Here is a 17435-nt window from a genome sequence, read left to right as displayed (position 1 = left end):
GACCTGGGCTCAGCTCTATACACAGCTCCGTGCAGATTCCACAGGTAATACAACCTAAGGAAACTAAGCTGCCACTTATAGCAATGTATATAGAGATGTATATAGTGATGTATATAGTGATGTGTGTGCAGAGAACCTGTATCACTTTCCTCCTATATACGCTGTAGGTTTTGGTGCGTTATTTTGCAGCAGGTTGAGCGCTGTGCACACCTGCAGGAGCCCAGGTATCGGAGCCACATGTAATATATAAGCCCAGCACTTGTATACTATCTGCCCCAGGTCTTCAGGTACCGCAGTAGAGAACAGGGCAGCTAAGACCCCCAAATTCCCCAGAAAATGACATAAGACGCAGCTACGTGATGACATGAGGGGGGTGGGCGGACCAGCCTCTGTAGGCTGCTTTAAAGCTGTGGATGTGCAGAGGCAGCCAGTGAGCTGTCAGAGGCAGCAGCTTCACAGGGACAGGCTGAGCTGCCACTGACTGGGGGCTACAGCTCAGGACCCCCTCCCTACAAGGAGGACATTGCCAAGGGGCAGCCATGCTGAGTCCGGGGGGCGCTGGGCTCATCCCCCTGCTCCAGGTCTCCTTCTGGTTGGGGGTATTTGTGGTGTCTGGGCAGGAGCCCTATGCCCCTCATTCCATCAGACTGGAAGGAGATATTACTTTGGGGGGTCTCTTCCCTGTCCATGCCAGGGGGCTTGCAGGAATGCCATGCGGGGATATAAGGAAAGAGAACGGGATCCACAGGCTGGAAGCCATGCTGTATGCCATCGACCAGATCAACAGTGACCCGGAGCTGCTGCCCAACATCACCCTGGGGGCCCGGATCCTGGACACCTGCTCCCGGGACACCTATGCTCTGGAGCAGTCTCTCACCTTCGTGCAGGCTCTCATACAGAAGGATGCCTCCGATGCCCGCTGCACCAATGGGGAGCCCCCCGTCTACGTGAGACCCGAGAAAGTAGTCGGAGTAATTGGGGCGTCGGAAAGTTCTGTCTCCATCATGGTAGCAAATATCCTGCGACTCTTCCAGGTAGGGCTGTCCACCTGTTACCGGCTGTCATCTTGTGTGATGTCAATGCACAGCGATCGATACTGGTTCACATGTTGCTTTTTTTCCTGACGTTGATGTATGGGCTCCAGAGCAGGATTTTCTATCAGTTTATCTGCGATTTCTTGTGCACTTATTCGGGGATCATCTCTGCTCGTCTGCAGTCTCTGCCTCTCCCTCCTCTGCCTTTATATCCTTCTATATCTCCCAGACTTCTAGGTCTAATATCAACCCTGCACCCCTTCCCTTGCCTGTCTACCCCTCTATCTGCACCCCTTCCCTTGTCTGTCTACCCCTCTATCTGCACCCCTTCTTCTGTCTTTACACCTCTTTATATCTTTATATCCTGAATCTTTCCCTTGCTTGATACCCTTCTATATCTGATATAGTTATTGATCCATTGCCATGCTCTGCACCCCTTCTTCTACCATTATACCCCTCTATCCTGCTCTGCACCCCTTCCTCTACCATTACACCCCTCTATCCTTCTCTGCACCCCTTCTTCTACCATAACACCCCTCTATCCTTCTCTGCACCCCTTCCTCTACCATTATACCCCTCTATCCTGCTCTGCACCCCTTCCTCTGCCTCTTTTCCCTCCATATCTGAGCTACTTCTACGTCTAGTATTACACCCTGCACCCCTTCCTCTGTCTTTATACCTCCCTGTATTTCACATACTTGTAGCTCTATGTTCATGCCCTCACCCATTCCTCTGTATCTGATATACTTCTAGATCTCTTATTCTGCTCTGCACTCCTTCATTGCTGCTCTGCACTTTGCACAGCCCTGTTCTCTCTGCTACTTCTTTTCTGGATACAGTATTATGGTGATATCCAAGAGATGGCCTCCTGATGCTGCTTGTCTAGCTGTATATAGCTCTGTATATAGCTGTGCATAGCTCTGTGTGTAGCTGTATATAGCTCTGTATGTAGCTGTATATAGCTCTGTATGTAGCTGTAATGCTCTCTTTGGCACTTGCTCGGATTTTGCACGGTTTTCTTGCATTATGCCTGGATGTGTCTTAAGGAATCTGCAAATGTGGGGGCAGAATATTCTGCAATGATTAATAATTCTTAATGTGCAGCCATGAGATCCTCCCCTATATAAGGCATGCCTGCCCATGTCCCTGCTGCCTGTAATGAGATTCTTCCTTTATTGCTAATCACTGACCATTGCTCATCATTATCAGAGTCTTTCTTGTCGCTGCTGTGTGGGAGATGTCGCGGCGATCTGATGACTGTATAGGAGTGTGTGGGTGTGAACTGGGGGTGTAGGGATGTGTATATGGGAATGTTTAAGTGTCCATGACATCGCTCCTCGCATGATATCTGTGATATTTTAACTCATACACTCCTGATGGAGATGGACTGATGTGAGTATATAGCACCAGCCCTTGTAGAGTATATAGAATCAGCCCCTCTGGAGTGTATAGCACTAGTCCTTGTGGAGTATATAGCACCAGTCCGTGTGCAGTATATAGCGCTAGCTCTTGTGGAGTATATAGCACCAACATTATGGAGAATACAGTGCCAGCTCTTGTGCAGTATATAGGATCATCATTGTGCAGTATATAGCATCAGCTCTTGTGCAGTTTATAGCGTCAGCTCTTGTGTAATATATAGCATCAGCTCTTGTGCAATATATAGCACCAGCTCTTGTGCAGTATACAGTATAAGCTCTTGTTCGGTATATAGCATCATCTCTTGTGCAGTATATAGCACCAGCTCCTGTGTCTTTCTTGGCTGCATCCCTTAGTCAACTGTCTGTAAGTTATGTAAGTGTTCCTTCAGTCTGGTGACAAGTGGTGACTGCAAATATCTTATATAAGGGGCTGTGCCTTGTTGGTTTTATCTGCAGCACTTTAGATCAGACACTTGTAGCACAATGGAAGTGTATGGAGTGATGAGTATCAGGTCTCAGATCAGGTAAATCCTGATCCATATAGAGATTCGTTCTGTGCATCTTCTAATACAAGCTGCTCACAGTTGCATCTCCTTATACCATCGCAGGCTGGGCTGACTATAAGGACTATAAGCCTCTGTACATGGTGCTGACATCCAGCAGCGGTATGTGTGTGTACTGAGGCTGATGTGAGTGATGGTTGTCCATGGTGCTGAAGTGCAGAGGCATAGTACAGGCTCTGTCCATGGTGCTGAAGTGCATAGTGCAGGCTCTGTCCATGGTACTAAAGTGCTTAGTGCAGGCTCTGTCCATGGTGCTGAAGTACTTGGTGCATGCTCTGTCCATGGTGCTGAAGTACTTGGTGCAGGCTCTGTCCATGGTGCTGAAGTGCACAGTGCAGGCTCTGTCCATGGTGCTGAAGTACTTGGTGCATGCTCTGTCCATGGTGCTGAAGTACTTGGTGCAGGCTCTGTCCATGGTGCTGAAGTGCACAGTGCAGGCTCTGTCCATGGTGCTGAAGTACTTGGTGCATGCTCTGTCCATGGTGCTGAAGTGCAGCAGCTGTAGTTGTGTGTGCTCTAGGGCTGAGTGATGGTCTATGGTTCTGAAATGCATTAGTGCAGGCTCTATCTATGGTTCTGAAGTCTATTGGTTCATGCTCGGTCCATGGTTCTGAAGTCCATTGGTGTAGGCTCAGTCCATAGTGCTGAAGTCCATTTGTGCAGGCTCCTTCCATGGCACTGAAGCCCAGCATCTGTAGTTGTGTGTAGACTGGGACTACCGTAAAAGCCACTGTATCTACTACAATAAGCTGCTTTTATTTCTTATATTATGTGCAGCATCGCTCAGCTGCAGGTCTCTTCACATAAGACAGATGATCTCTCCTGAATGGGGACACTGCTGTTGTAAGGCAAGGAGACCACTAGGAAGAGGCAAGCTCTGCTAGGAGGCACTGACGAAATGTGCAATGGCCCAGATGATGTTACATTCATCAAGTGATACCACAATAGCAATACCATAACTAAAATCCTACTGTATTTACACCGACCTCCTCCCTGTGCTATGTTTTACGCCCACATTTCTAGCAGAGATAATGAACTGTATGCTCTGCAGCTCCATGCTCCGTGAGGTGGTGTTAAAGCCTCATAGATATATATAGGGAGAACTATATGGACATATTGTCAGCTCTTCACCTATTTACAATCCATTAATTAGCAGCATTGTTGTGTACGGCTCAGTTCACACTATAGAGTTGCAACAGTCACAGTTACAATGTATACACTGTAGGTGAAATCTGCAACTGCTCTCCGTTCCCACACAGACTTAATTCTGCCATCCCTCACCCACTCTGGATACGTTTAATCACACACGTACAGATGGCTCATCCTCTGTCTGTCAGTGAGTAGTGAATGGAGTCTGCCTTGGTATTTCAGAGCCACCTGTCTCTGGCATTTTGCAGTAATGAATTCTCATTGCATATGGAGTCTACCTATAGACCCTTCCCCTCCCCCTGATGGAAGTGTTTATTAGAGACATAAAACAGTTTATATCTGCAGTGAATGATTCCTGAGCTGGAGCCTCAGACACCTCCATTAATTCCATCTACACGAGTCGCTTTATTGCAGCCCGGGCTTTATAGGACGAGTTTACACTGTGATACAGAAAACACATTCTCCTCCTGCTGCGCTAAACCAGGGTGCACAGTCCTGGGGGCAGATGGCGGCTCTCACCACGGCCTGCTGAGGTACAATAGCACAGAACCTGTAGATCATGTGAGTCTCTTCTACACTCTTGTCCTGTTTACCTGTCCCCTGTGGTCCCTGCAGCACTAATCCAATCAATGGTCATTATTTAACTCATTCAACGCTGTTTATTTGTCAACTAGAAGCTTTTAAAAAATCACTATAATCCATACTGAAGGATGTGGCCCTGTCCTGCCCATTACATAGCTGAGGAGGAGGCCGGCGGGGGAGATAAGCAGTGGCAGCCGTATAACAGGGGCCTGGTCCTTCCTTCCTTCCTTCCTTCCCTTGTCCTTCCTTTCTTCGCCTGTTCCTCCCTTCCTTTCTTCCCCTGTTCTTCCTTCCTTCCTTCCTTCCTTCCCTCCTTCCTTCCTTCCCTCCTTCCTTCTTTCTTTCCCTCCTTCCTTCCTTCCTTCCTTCCTTCCTTCCCTCCTTCCTTCTTTCTTTCCCTCCTTCCTTCCTTCCTTCCTTCCTTCCTTCCCTCCTTCCTTCTTTCTTTCCCTCCTTCCTTCCTTCTTTCCCTCCTTCCTTCCTTCCTTCCCTCCCTCCCTCCTTCCTTCCCCTGCTCCTTCCTTCCTTCTTTCCCCTCCTTCCTTTCCCTGTTCTTCCTTCCTTCCTTCCTTCCTTCCTTCCTTCCTTCCCCTGCTCCTTCCTTCCTTCTTTCCCCTCCTTCCTTTCCCTGTTCTTCCTTCCTTCCTTCCTTCCTTCCTTCCTTCCCCTGCTCCTTCCTTCCATCCACCTCTCCATCTTCTGCCCCTCATCCTTCCCTCTCTTCTTCTCTCCACCTGTACAAGCTGTTAGTGGTCTTGAGCCGTCCGTGCTTCATTCATCGCCTCTCCTCCTCCTCCTCCTCCTCCTCCTCCTCCTCCTCGCTGGCTCCATCTTCCCGTCCTCTGTACTATCTTGCAGCCAGTAAACCTTCCTCCATTAATCACTTCACACTGAGTTTCCAACAATAAGAGGTCTCCCTGTGGTCTGAAGACCAGAGAAAATACTGTTAATTTTTCCCCGCCTACCGGCTGCTGATCCATTACGGCTCTCACTTATTGATAAATCGCTGCCTTTCCCTCATATTCATTTCCAGCCTTCCTGAGTTTAACACTTTCCAGAATCCGCAGGTTCTCCAGACCCAGGGACAATGTAAGTGTCTGCCGCTGCCATATAGACAGTGTTCTGCCATGTTAACCCTTCCATGGCTCTTACCGGACACTGACGCTGTATCATTCACCTGATAGTACATGACTATACAGACTAGAGTGTATGACATAGATGACAATCACATAGCAGGGACGTGCGGCCAAGGGGGCCCCAACAAGACACTTTGTAGGACATAGTATGGAAATACAGAGCTAAGACGGAGCTAAGACAGAGCTAAGACGGAGCTAAGACAGAGCTAAGACAGAGCTAAGACGGCAACCTGAAACTTTACTAACTATTACTGAAGGAAAGTGGGGCTATTAGTCTGCACAGGTGTTAGTAATAAGAAGTAGCGGGTGTGCCTGACCCCAGGGGTATCTAGAGGAAGAAGAACCGCTATGAAGGGTTAAAAGAAAATAAAGGAAAAGAACTGCCCAGGAATAGGAATCCAGAAACAGCGCCCCTCCTGTCCATGGATAGTGTGTGGTATTGCAGTTCATTTCCTTTAAAGCGAATGGGGATAGACTGCAATACCACCAATAACCTGTGGACAGGTGGGCGCTGTTTTGGAAATAATTGTCCATGTTTCCTAATCCCGTTTAAGCTTTTTAAAGAGACCCTTTCACCACCTACATGAACTTTTACTGGCCGACCCTCCACAGTTGGAATTTTTTCTTTAGCCCTCACCATTCCTGAGCAATTAGTTCAGTTTTAGTGTCTGATATACTAACTACACTCCTTAATGTCAAGTGGGTGGTGTCAGGAAGGAGCAGGCAAGGGGGTGTGACTCTGACCTTGTCTACCTCTGTTTGGAGCGACCCCTTGTCTGCTTCTGCCTAATGCCCACTTGACATTAGAAAGGCTACTTAGCATATCAGGCACTGAACCTACCTGCACTGATAGCTCAGGGATGGCGGCGGCCACCAAAAAGATTCCAACTGTGCTGCAATCAGTGGAGGGGAAGAGGTGGGGGAGATGAAAGGGCCTCTTTAAGAGAACAGTCTTGCAAATATTTTCTGCTGCGGGACAAGTATCATGGAGATAACAAGCTGATATGAGTTGCTACAATCTAGATCCCAAAATGTAACAAAGTATCAATAAGACGCAGAAAAGACACAGTCAGTCTTGTATCTCAGTAGCCTCATAAGCAACCGCTGGCTCTTAGAAGTTAAAAAATCTGGGACTTGTAGTTCCTTTAAGCCCTGTTCAGCTACACTCTATATTTTGGATGTGATTGTACATGGACTGCGCAGTAGTGGAGCCGAGGTGGGTGATGGGGTGGGTTGTAGTATCGGGGCAGCCATCATTATACTGCTGTTTGCGCTCAGCCAGGCTTGTTCTTGATCAATAAGTTGCATTTCCAGGATAATGGGCGCCCTCCGTGCCAAGGACTCCATAGCCGAGGTGCAACTAATTACTGTAAACCTGACGGATGGCAATTTGCACCATTCTGCATTTGCTGAGGAGGAAGTTCTGCAATCCCCTGGGGAGGAGCGGCTGTCAGTGCAGGAGATGACACCATTGTTCCTAGACCCCGGTGGAGGAAAATGAATTCACAACTGGAAGTTCAGAAGAAGCGGAAAGTAATAATGAAGTGCAAATTACTGCGACCCCGAGTCACCAAACTGAGTGACAGCAGAGGGGACCGAAATAAAAATGTCTGCACCATGGAAATTACCACATAAGAATTGTATACACGATCCCTAACATTAGCATAAGGATGGATTGTCAGGTGACTACAATCTATTACTATTAGAGATGAGCGAACACTAAAATGTTCGAGGTTCGAAATTCGATTCGAACAGCCGCTCAATGTTCGTGTGTTCGAACGGGTTTCGAACCCCATTATAGTCTATGGGGAACAGATACTCGTTAAGGGGGAAACCCAAATCCGTGTCTGGAGGGTCACCAAGTCCACTATGACACCCCAGGAAATGATGCCAACACCTCTGGAATCACACTGGGACAGCAGGGGAAGCATGTCTGGGGGCATCTAACACACCAAAGACCCTCTATTACCCCAACATCACAGCCTAACAACTACACACTTTACACACTCAATACCACCTCTCTGACAGTAGGAAAACACCTTGAAACATGTGTATTTGGCACTTGCAGTGAGGAGAGCTTGTCACCAGCAGTGAATTTGGCCCTTGTAGTAAGTTGAGGTTGGCACCAACATTTGTTTTGAAAATCAGGGTGGATTGAGCCTCTAACCAGCAGAGTTTGGGCAAATTCATGGTGGAGGGAGCCTCTAAAAACCCCAGTTTGGACCAATTCATGGTGGAGGGAGACTCTAAAAACCCCAGTTTGGACCAATTCATGGTGGAGGGAGCCTCTAAAAACCCCAGTTTGGACCAATTCATGGTGGAGGGAGCCTCTAACCAGCCCAGTTTGGGCAAATTCATGGTGGAGGGAGCCTCTAACCAGCCCAGTTTGGACCAATTAATGGTGGAGGGAGCCTCTAACCAGCCCAGTTTGGACCAATTAATGGTGGAGGGAGCCTCTAACCACCCCAGTTTGGACCAATTCATGGTGGAGGGAGCCTCTAACCAGCCCAGTTTGGACCAATTCATGGTGGAGGGAGCCTCTAAAAAACCCAGTTTGGACCAATTCATGGTGGAGGGAGCCTCTAAACAGCCCAGTTTGGGCAAATTCATGGTGGAGGGAGCCTCTAACCACCCCAGTTTGGACCAATTCATGGTGGAGGGAGCCTCTAAACAGCCAAGTTTGGACCAATTCATGGTGAAGGGAGCCTCTAAAAACCCGTTTGGACCAATTCATGGTGGAGGGAGCCTCTAACCAGCCCAGTTTGGGCAAATTCATGGTGGAGGGAGCCTCTAAACAGCCCAGTTTGGGCAAATTCATGGTGGAGGGAGCCTCTAACCAGCCCAGTTTGGACCAATTCATGGTGGAGGGAGCCTCTAACCAGCCCAGTTTGGGCAAATTCATGGTGGAGGGAGCCTCTAAACAGCCCAGTTTGGGCAAATTCATGGTGGAGGGAGCCTCTAACCAGCCCAGTTTGGACCAATTAATGGTGGAGGGAGCCTCTAAACAGCCAAGTTTTGGGAAATTCATGGTGGAGGGAGCCTCTAACCAGCCCAGTTTGGACCAATTCATGGTGGAGGGAGCCTCTAACCAGCCCAGTTTGGACCAATTCATGGTGGAGGGAGCCTCTAAACAGCCCAGTTTGGGCAAATTCATGGTGGAGGGAGCCTCTAAAAAACCCAGTTTGGACCAATTCATGGTGGAGGGAGCCTCTAATTAGCCCAGTTTGGACCAATTAATTGTGGAGGGAGCCTCTAACCAGCCCAGTTTGGACCAATTAATGGTGGAGGGAGCCTCTAACCACCCCAGTTTGGGCAAATTCATGGTGGAGGGAGCCTCTAACCAGCCCAGTTTGGACCAATTAATGGTGGAGGGAGCCTCTAAACAGCCAAGTTTTGGGAAATTCATGGTGGAGGGAGCCTCTAACCAGCCCAGTTTGGACCAATTCATGGTGGAGGGAGCCTCTAAACAGCCCAGTTTGGGCAAATTCATGGTGGAGGGAGCCTCTAACCAGCCAAGTTTGGACCAATTCATGGTGAAGGGAGCCTCTAAAAACCCGTTTGGACCAATTCATGGTGGAGGGAGCCTCTAACCAGCCCAGTTTGGGCAAATTCATGGTGGAGGGAGCCTCTAAACAGCCCAGTTTGGGCAAATTCATGGTGGAGGGAGCCTCTAACCAGCCCAGTTTGGACCAATTCATGGTGGAGGGAGCCTCTAACCAGCCCAGTTTGGGCAAATTCATGGTGGAGGGAGCCTCTAAACAGCCCAGTTTGGGCAAATTCATGGTGGAGGGAGCCTCTAACCAGCCCAGTTTGGACCAATTAATGGTGGAGGGAGCCTCTAACCAGCCCAGTTTGGGCAAATTCATGGTGGAGGGAGCCTCTAAACAGCCCAGTTTGGGCAAATTCATGGTGGAGGGAGCCTCTAACCAGCCCAGTTTGGACCAATTCATGGTGGAGGGAGCCTCTAACCAGCCCAGTTTGGGCAAATTCATGGTGGAGGGAGCCTCTAAACAGCCCAGTTTGGGCAAATTCATGGTGGAGGGAGCCTCTAAAAAACCCAGTTTGGACCAATTCATGGTGGAGGGAGCCTCTAATTAGCCCAGTTTGGACCAATTAATTGTGGAGGGAGCCTCTAACCAGCCCAGTTTGGACCAATTAATGGTGGAGGGAGCCTCTAACCACCCCAGTTTGGGCAAATTCATGGTGGAGGGAGCCTCTAACCAGCCCAGTTTGGACCAATTAATGGTGGAGGGAGCCTCTAAACAGCCAAGTTTTGGGAAATTCATGGTGGAGGGAGCCTCTAACCAGCCCAGTTTGGACCAATTCATGGTGGAGGGAGCCTCTAAACAGCCCAGTTTGGGCAAATTCATGGTGGAGGGAGCCTCTAAAAAACCCAGTTTGGACCAATTCATGGTGGAGGGAGCCTCTAATTAGCCCAGTTTGGACCAATTAATTGTGGAGGGAGCCTCTAACCAGCCCAGTTTGGACCAATTAATGGTGGAGGGAGCCTCTAACCACCCCAGTTTGGGCAAATTCATGGTGGAGGGAGCCTCTAAACAGCCCAGTTTGGGCAAATTCATGGTGGAGGGAGCCTCTAACCAGCCCAGTTTGGACCAATTCATGGTGGAGGGAGCCTCTAACCAGCCCAGTTTGGGCAAATTCATGGTGGAGGGAGCCTCTAAACAGCCCAGTTTGGGCAAATTCATGGTGGAGGGAGCCTCTAACCAGCCCAGTTTGGACCAATTAATGGTGGAGGGAGCCTCTAAACAGCCAAGTTTTGGGAAATTCATGGTGGAGGGAGCCTCTAACCAGCCCAGTTTGGACCAATTCATGGTGGAGGGAGCCTCTAACCAGCCCAGTTTGGACCAATTCATGGTGGAGGGAGCCTCTAAACAGCCCAGTTTGGGCAAATTCATGGTGGAGGGAGCCTCTAAAAAACCCAGTTTGGACCAATTCATGGTGGAGGGAGCCTCTAATTAGCCCAGTTTGGACCAATTAATTGTGGAGGGAGCCTCTAACCAGCCCAGTTTGGACCAATTAATGGTGGAGGGAGCCTCTAACCACCCCAGTTTGGGCAAATTCATGGTGGAGGGAGCCTCTAACCAGCCCAGTTTGGACCAATTAATGGTGGAGGGAGCCTCTAAACAGCCAAGTTTTGGGAAATTCATGGTGGAGGGAGCCTCTAACCAGCCCAGTTTGGACCAATTCATGGTGGAGGGAGCCTCTAAACAGCCCAGTTTGGGCAAATTCATGGTGGAGGGAGCCTCTAAAAAACCCAGTTTGGACCAATTCATGGTGGAGGGAGCCTCTAATTAGCCCAGTTTGGACCAATTAATTGTGGAGGGAGCCTCTAACCAGCCCAGTTTGGGCAAATTCATGGTGGAGGGAGCCTCTAACCAGCCCAGTTTGGACCAATTCATGGTGGAGGGAGCCTCTAACCAGCCCAGTTTGGACCAATTCATGGTGGAGGGAGCCTCTAAAAAACCCAGTTTGGACCAATTCATGGTGGAGGGAGCCTCTAAACAGCCCAGTTTGGGCAAATTCATGGTGGAAGGAGCCTCTAACCAGCAGAGTTGTGGGAAAGCAGGGTGGAGGGAGCCTCTAACCAGCAGAGTTGGTGGAAATCAGGGTGGAGGGAGCCTCTAACCAGCAGAGTTGGGGGAAATCATGTTGGAGGGAGCCTAGTATTAGCAGAATTGTGCAACGCTTATGGTGGATGAGTATGAGGATGCGGAGGAATTGGAGAGGTTGAGTACAGACATGGAGTTTCATGTTGGGGTGCTTTACACAGGTGGGCACAAAAATGACGGCTCTACCCAGTGGTGGTTCATTTTTATCAAAGTGAGCCGGTCGGCACTCTCAGCTGACAGACGGGTGCGCTTGTCAGTGATGATGCCACCGGCTGCACTGAACACCCTCTCAGATAGGACGCTGGCGGCAGGACAGGACAGCACCTCCAAGGCATATAGGGCAAGTTCAAGCCACAGGTCCAACTTCGACACCCAATACGTGTAGGGCGCAGAGGGGTCGGAGAGGACAGGGCTGTGGTCGGAAAGGTATTCCCGCAACATGCGCCTATACTTCTCACGCCTGGTGACACTAGGACCCTCCGTGGCGGCACTTTGGCGAGGGGGTGCCATCAAGGTGTCCCAGACCTTAGACAGTGTGCCCCTCGTTTGTGTGGACCGGTGAGAACTTGGTTGCCTACTGGAGGAACTGCCCTCCCTGCCGCCACTGTCACATGCTGGAAACATCTCCATCATATTCTGCACCAATTGCCTGTGGCAAGCATTGATGCGATTGGCCCTCCCCTCTACCGGAATAAAAGACGAGATGTTGTTTTTATACCGGGGGTCAAGGATAGCAAAGATCCAGTACTGGTTGTCCTCCATGATTTTGACAATACGCTTGTCGGTTGTAAAGCACCCCAACATGAACTCAGCCATGTCTGCCACAGTGTTAGTTGGCATGACTCCTCTGGCCCCACCGGAAAGTTCAATCTCCATTTCCTCCTCATCCTCCATGTCTACCCATCCGCGCTGCAACAATGGGACGATTCGAAGTTGCCCGGAAGCCTCCTGTATCACCATCACATCATCGGACAACTCTTCTTCCTCCTCCTCCTCCTCCTCCTCCTCCTCCATTAAACGCAGTGAAGCGGACAGATGTGTGGACCTACTCTCCAGCTGTGACGGATCGGATGCTATCCCTAACTCCTCTGTGTGATCTGAGTTATCCCTGATGTCAATCAGGGATTCTCTCAGAACACACAAGAGCGGGATTGTAAGGCTCACCATCGCATCCTCAGAGCTCACCCTCCTTGTGGACTCCTCAAAGACCCGTAGGATGTCACAAAGGTCTCTCATCCATGGCCACTCATGGATGTGAAACTGAGGCAGCTGACTTTGTGGCACCCTAGGGTTTTGTAGCTGGTATTCCATCAAAGGTCTCTGCTGCTCAACCACTCTATTCAACATCTGAAACGTTGAGTTCCAGCGTGTGGGGACGTCGCACAAAAGCCGGTGTTGTGGCACATGCAGGCGTTGCTGGAGAGATTTTAAGCTAGCAGCGGCTACTGTCGACTTGCGAAAGTGGGCGCACATGCGCCGCACTTTCACCAGTAGCTCTGGAACATTGGGGTAGCTCTTTAGGAAACGTTGCACCACTAGGTTGAAGACGTGGGCCAGGCATGGAACATGTTGGAGTCCGGCAAGCTCCAGAGCTGCTACCAGGTTCCGGCCGTTATCACAAACGACCATGCCTGGGCCCAGGTGCAGCGGCTCAAACCATATTGCCGTCTCATCGAGGAGGGCATCCCTCACCTCGGAGGCAGTGTGCTGTCTGTCCCCCAAGCTGATCAGCTTCAGCACAGCCTGCTGACGTCTACCAACGCCAGTGCTGCAACGTTTCCAACTCGTAGCTGGGGTCAATCTAACAGCGGAGGAGGAGGCGGTGGCGGAGGAGGAGGCGGTGGCGGAGGAGGAGGCGGTAGAGGAGGAGGAGGAGGGGGGTGTTCTTCTCGTGTCCCTGCCAGGAATGTTAGGCGGGGAGACGAGGTACACCGGGCCAGTTTGGGAAGCAGTCCCAGCCTCAACTACATTCACCCAGTGTGCCGTCAGTGAAATGTAGCGTCCCTGTCCGCATGCACTTGTCCACGCGTCGGTGGTCAAGTGGACCTTTGTGCAAAGCGCGGAACTAAGGGCCCGCCTGATGTTGAGTGACACGTGCTGGTGCAAGGCGGGGACGGCACACCGGGAGAAGTAGTGACGGCTAGGGACGGCATAGCGAGGTGCCGCAGTTGCCATCAGGTCCAGGAAGGCGGGAGTTTCAACAAGCCGGAACGCCAACATCTCCTGGGCCAGCAGTTTAGCGATGTTGGCGTTCAAGGCTTGCGCGTGTGGGTGGTTAGCAGTGTATTTCTGCCGCCGCTCCAATGTCTGAGAGATGGTGGGTTGTTGTAAAGAAACGCCTGATGGTGCCTTTGATGGTGCAGGAGAAGGAGATAAGACAGGACCAGGGGAGGATGAGGTAGAAGTCAACAAAGTGGCGGAGGCAGATGAAGTGGTGTCCTGGCTCGTCCTCTGGAGTGCATCGCCAGCACAGTCAGCAGTGGCAGAGGCAGAGGCAGTGGCAGAGGCAGTGGCAGTGGCGTGAACGGCAGGCGGCCTTTGTCCTGCCGTTGCTGCCTGCCACTGATTCCAGTGCTTGGATTCCAAATGACGGCGCATTGAAGTGGTGGACAGGTTGCTCTTCTCAGAGCCCCTAATCAATTTCGAGAGGCAAATTGTGCAGACAACACTATATCTGTCCTCGGCGCATTCCTTGAAAAAACTCCACACCTTCGAGAAACATGCCCTCGAGGTGGGAGTTTTTCGGGGCTGGGTACGAACTGGAACATCTTGGGAGATTCCGGGTGTGGCCTGGCTTCGCCTAAGCTGCTGACCTCTGCCTCTGCCTCTAGCTACCCTTTTTGGTGCTGCACCTGCCTCAACATCCACACTACTTTCCCCGCTTGACATCCCCCCTGTCCAGGTCGGGTCAGTGTCCTCATCATCCACCACTTCCTCTTCCAACTCCTGTCTCATCTCCTCCTCCCGCACAATGCGCCGGTCAACTGGATGCCCTGACGGCAACTGCGTCACATCATCGTCGATGAGGGTGGGTTGCTGGTCATCCACCACCAAATCGAACGGAGATGGAGGAGACTCTAGTGTTTGAGCATCTGGACACAGATGCTCCTCTGTTAGGTTCGTGGAATCGTGACGTGGAGAGGCAGGTTGAGGGACAATGAAAGGAGCGGAGAACAGCTCTGGGGAGCAGGGACAGTTTGGGTTATTGTTCTGTAAAGCTTCGGAATTTTGGGAGGAAGGAAGACAAGACTGTTGGGTAATAGGAGGAGAGGAGGCAGAGTCTGACTGGCTGCTGGACAATGTGCTGTAAGCGTTCTCTGACAGCCATTGCAAGACCTGTTCCTGGTTCTCGGGCCTACTAAGGTTTGTACCCTGCAGTTTAGTTAATGTGGCAAGCAACCCTGGCACTGTGGAGTGGCGCAATGCTTGCTGCCCCACAGGAGTAGGCACGGGACGCCCTGTGGCTTCACTGCTACCTTGCTCCCCAGAACCATTCCCCCGACCTCGCCCACGGCCTCGTCCACGTCCCTTTCCGGGAGCCTTGCGCATTTTGAATTCCTAGTTAGAAATTGGCACTGTATACCAGTAGTAAAAATTGTGGGTGCACGTAACCCCAATATATTCTTTGAATTCCCAGTCAGAAACTGGCACTATATGGCAGTAGCAAGAAATGAGGGTATTTGTATTCCCAATATACTCTTTGAATTCCCAGTCAGACAATGGCACTGTATACCAGTAGTAAAAATTGTGGGTGCACGTAACCCCAATATATTCTTTGAATTCCCAGTCAGAAACTGGCACTATATGGCAGTAGCAAGAAATGAGGGTATTTGTATTCCCAATATACTCTTTGAATTCCCAGTCAGACAATGGCACTGTATACCAGTAGTAAAAATTGTGGGTGCACGTAACCCCAATATATTCTTTGAATTCCCAGTCAGAAACTGGCACTATATGGCAGTAGCAAGAAATGAGGGTATTTGTATTCCCAATATACTCTTTGAATTCCCAGTCAGATAATGGCACTGTATACCAGTAGTAAAAATTGTGGGTGCACGTAACCCCAATATATTCTTTGAATTCCCAGTCAGAAACTGGCACTATATGGCAGTAGCAAGAAATGAGGGTATTTGTATTCCCAATATACTCTTTGAATTCCCAGTCAGACAATGGCACTGTATACCAGTAGTAAAAATTGTGGGTGCACGTAACCCCAATATATTCTTTGAATTCCCAGTCAGAAACTGGCACTATATGGCAGTAGCAAGAAATGAGGGTATTTGTATTCCCAATATACTCTTTGAATTCCCAGTCAGACAATGGCACTGTATACCAGTAGTAAAAATTGTGGGTGCACGTAACCCCAATATATTCTTTGAATTCCCAGTCAGAAACTGGCACTATATGGCAGTAGCAAGAAATGAGGGTATTTGTATTCCCAATATACTCTTTGAATTCCCAGTCAGACAATGGCACTGTATACCAGTAGTAAAAATTGTGGGTGCACGTAACCCCAATATATTCTTTGAATTCCCAGTCAGAAACTGGCACTATATGGCAGTAGCAAGAAATGAGGGTATTTGTATTCCCAATATACTCTTTGAATTCCCAGTCAGACAATGGCACTGTATACCAGTAGTAAAAATTGTGGGTGCACGTAACCCCAATATATTCTTTGAATTCCCAGTCAGAAACTGGCACTATATGGCAGTAGCAAGAAATGAGGGTATTTGTATTCCCAATATACTCTTTGAATTCCCAGTCAGACAATGGCACTGTATACCAGTAGTAAAAATTGTGGGTGCACGTAACCCCAATATATTCTTTGAATTCCCAGTCAGAAACTGGCACTATATGGCAGTAGCAAGAAATGAGGGTATTTGTATTCCCAATATACTCTTTGAATTCCCAGTCAGACAATGGCACTGTATACCAGTAGTAAAAATTGTGGGTGCACGTAACCCCAATATATTCTTTGAATTCCCAGTCAGACACTGGCACTATATGGCAGTAGCAAGAAATGAGGGTATTTGTATTCCCAATATATTCTTTGAATTCCCAGTCAGACAATGGCACTGTATACCAGTAGTAAAAATTGTGGGTGCACGTAACCCCAATATATTCTTTGAATTACCAGTCAGAAACTGGCACTATATGGCAGTAGCAAGAAATGAGGGTATTTGTATTCCCAATATATTCTTTGAATTCCCAGTCAGACAATGGCACTGTATACCAGTAGTAAAAATTGTGGGTGTATATAGCCCCAATTCTATTGCTAGGGGACTTGCAGGGTATTTCTGGGGTGAAGGTGGGGGGGCACACCGTTGGAACGGGTATCGGGGTATATATCGGGTATACGGGAATACACTGACAGTGTATTCCATTCAGGATCCTGGGAAAGCTGGGTTGCGGCGATTGAGCCCGTCAGTGCCACGTTACACTGACAAGCTTCTCCCTGGAATTTAGCTCTTACAAGAGCTGTTGGTTGTCTTCTCCTTCCTATCCTAGCCTGTCCCTGCCTACCCAGAATCTAAGCCCTAGCTAGCTGGACGGAAACCTCCGTCCTCGGTGAATTGCAAGCTCAGAATGACGCGAAGCTGGGCGTCGCTGTTCTTTTAAATTAGAGGTCACATGTTTTCGGCAGCCAATGGGTTTTGCCTACTTTTTTCAACGTCACCGGTGTCGTAGTTCCTGTCCCACCTACCCTGCGCTGTTATTGGAGCAAAAAAGGCGCCAGGGAAGGTGGGAGGGGAATCGAGTAATGGCGCACTTTACCACGCGGTGTTCGATTCGATTCGAACATGCCGAACAGCCTAATATCCGATCGAACATGAGTTCGATAGAACACTGTTCGCTCATCTCTAATTACTATCTGTTATCAGCCATGTCAGGAGAGGAGAGGCCGACTGTAGGACAGGAG

At 49.5% G+C, this 17435-nt stretch overlaps 1 protein-coding gene across 1 annotated transcript in view; it reads left to right on the top strand.

The window, feature by feature from the left end:
• Positions 1-465: 465 nt before the first annotated feature.
• Positions 466-17435, top strand: part of GRM7 (glutamate metabotropic receptor 7) — a 301873-nt gene continuing 284903 nt past the window's right edge. The window contains exon 1 of the mRNA XM_075286784.1: positions 466-1034. Coding sequence (XP_075142885.1) covers positions 540-1034 — 495 coding nt within the window. The 5' untranslated portion in view covers positions 466-539. The remainder of the gene's footprint in view (positions 1035-17435) is intronic.

Source organism: Leptodactylus fuscus, chromosome 9 (genome assembly GCF_031893055.1).
Source record: "Leptodactylus fuscus isolate aLepFus1 chromosome 9, aLepFus1.hap2, whole genome shotgun sequence".
Taxonomy (NCBI): domain Eukaryota; kingdom Metazoa; phylum Chordata; class Amphibia; order Anura; family Leptodactylidae; genus Leptodactylus; species Leptodactylus fuscus.
The sequence above is the reverse complement of the archived record's forward strand: the minus strand, read 5'-3'. Positions and strand labels throughout refer to the sequence as shown.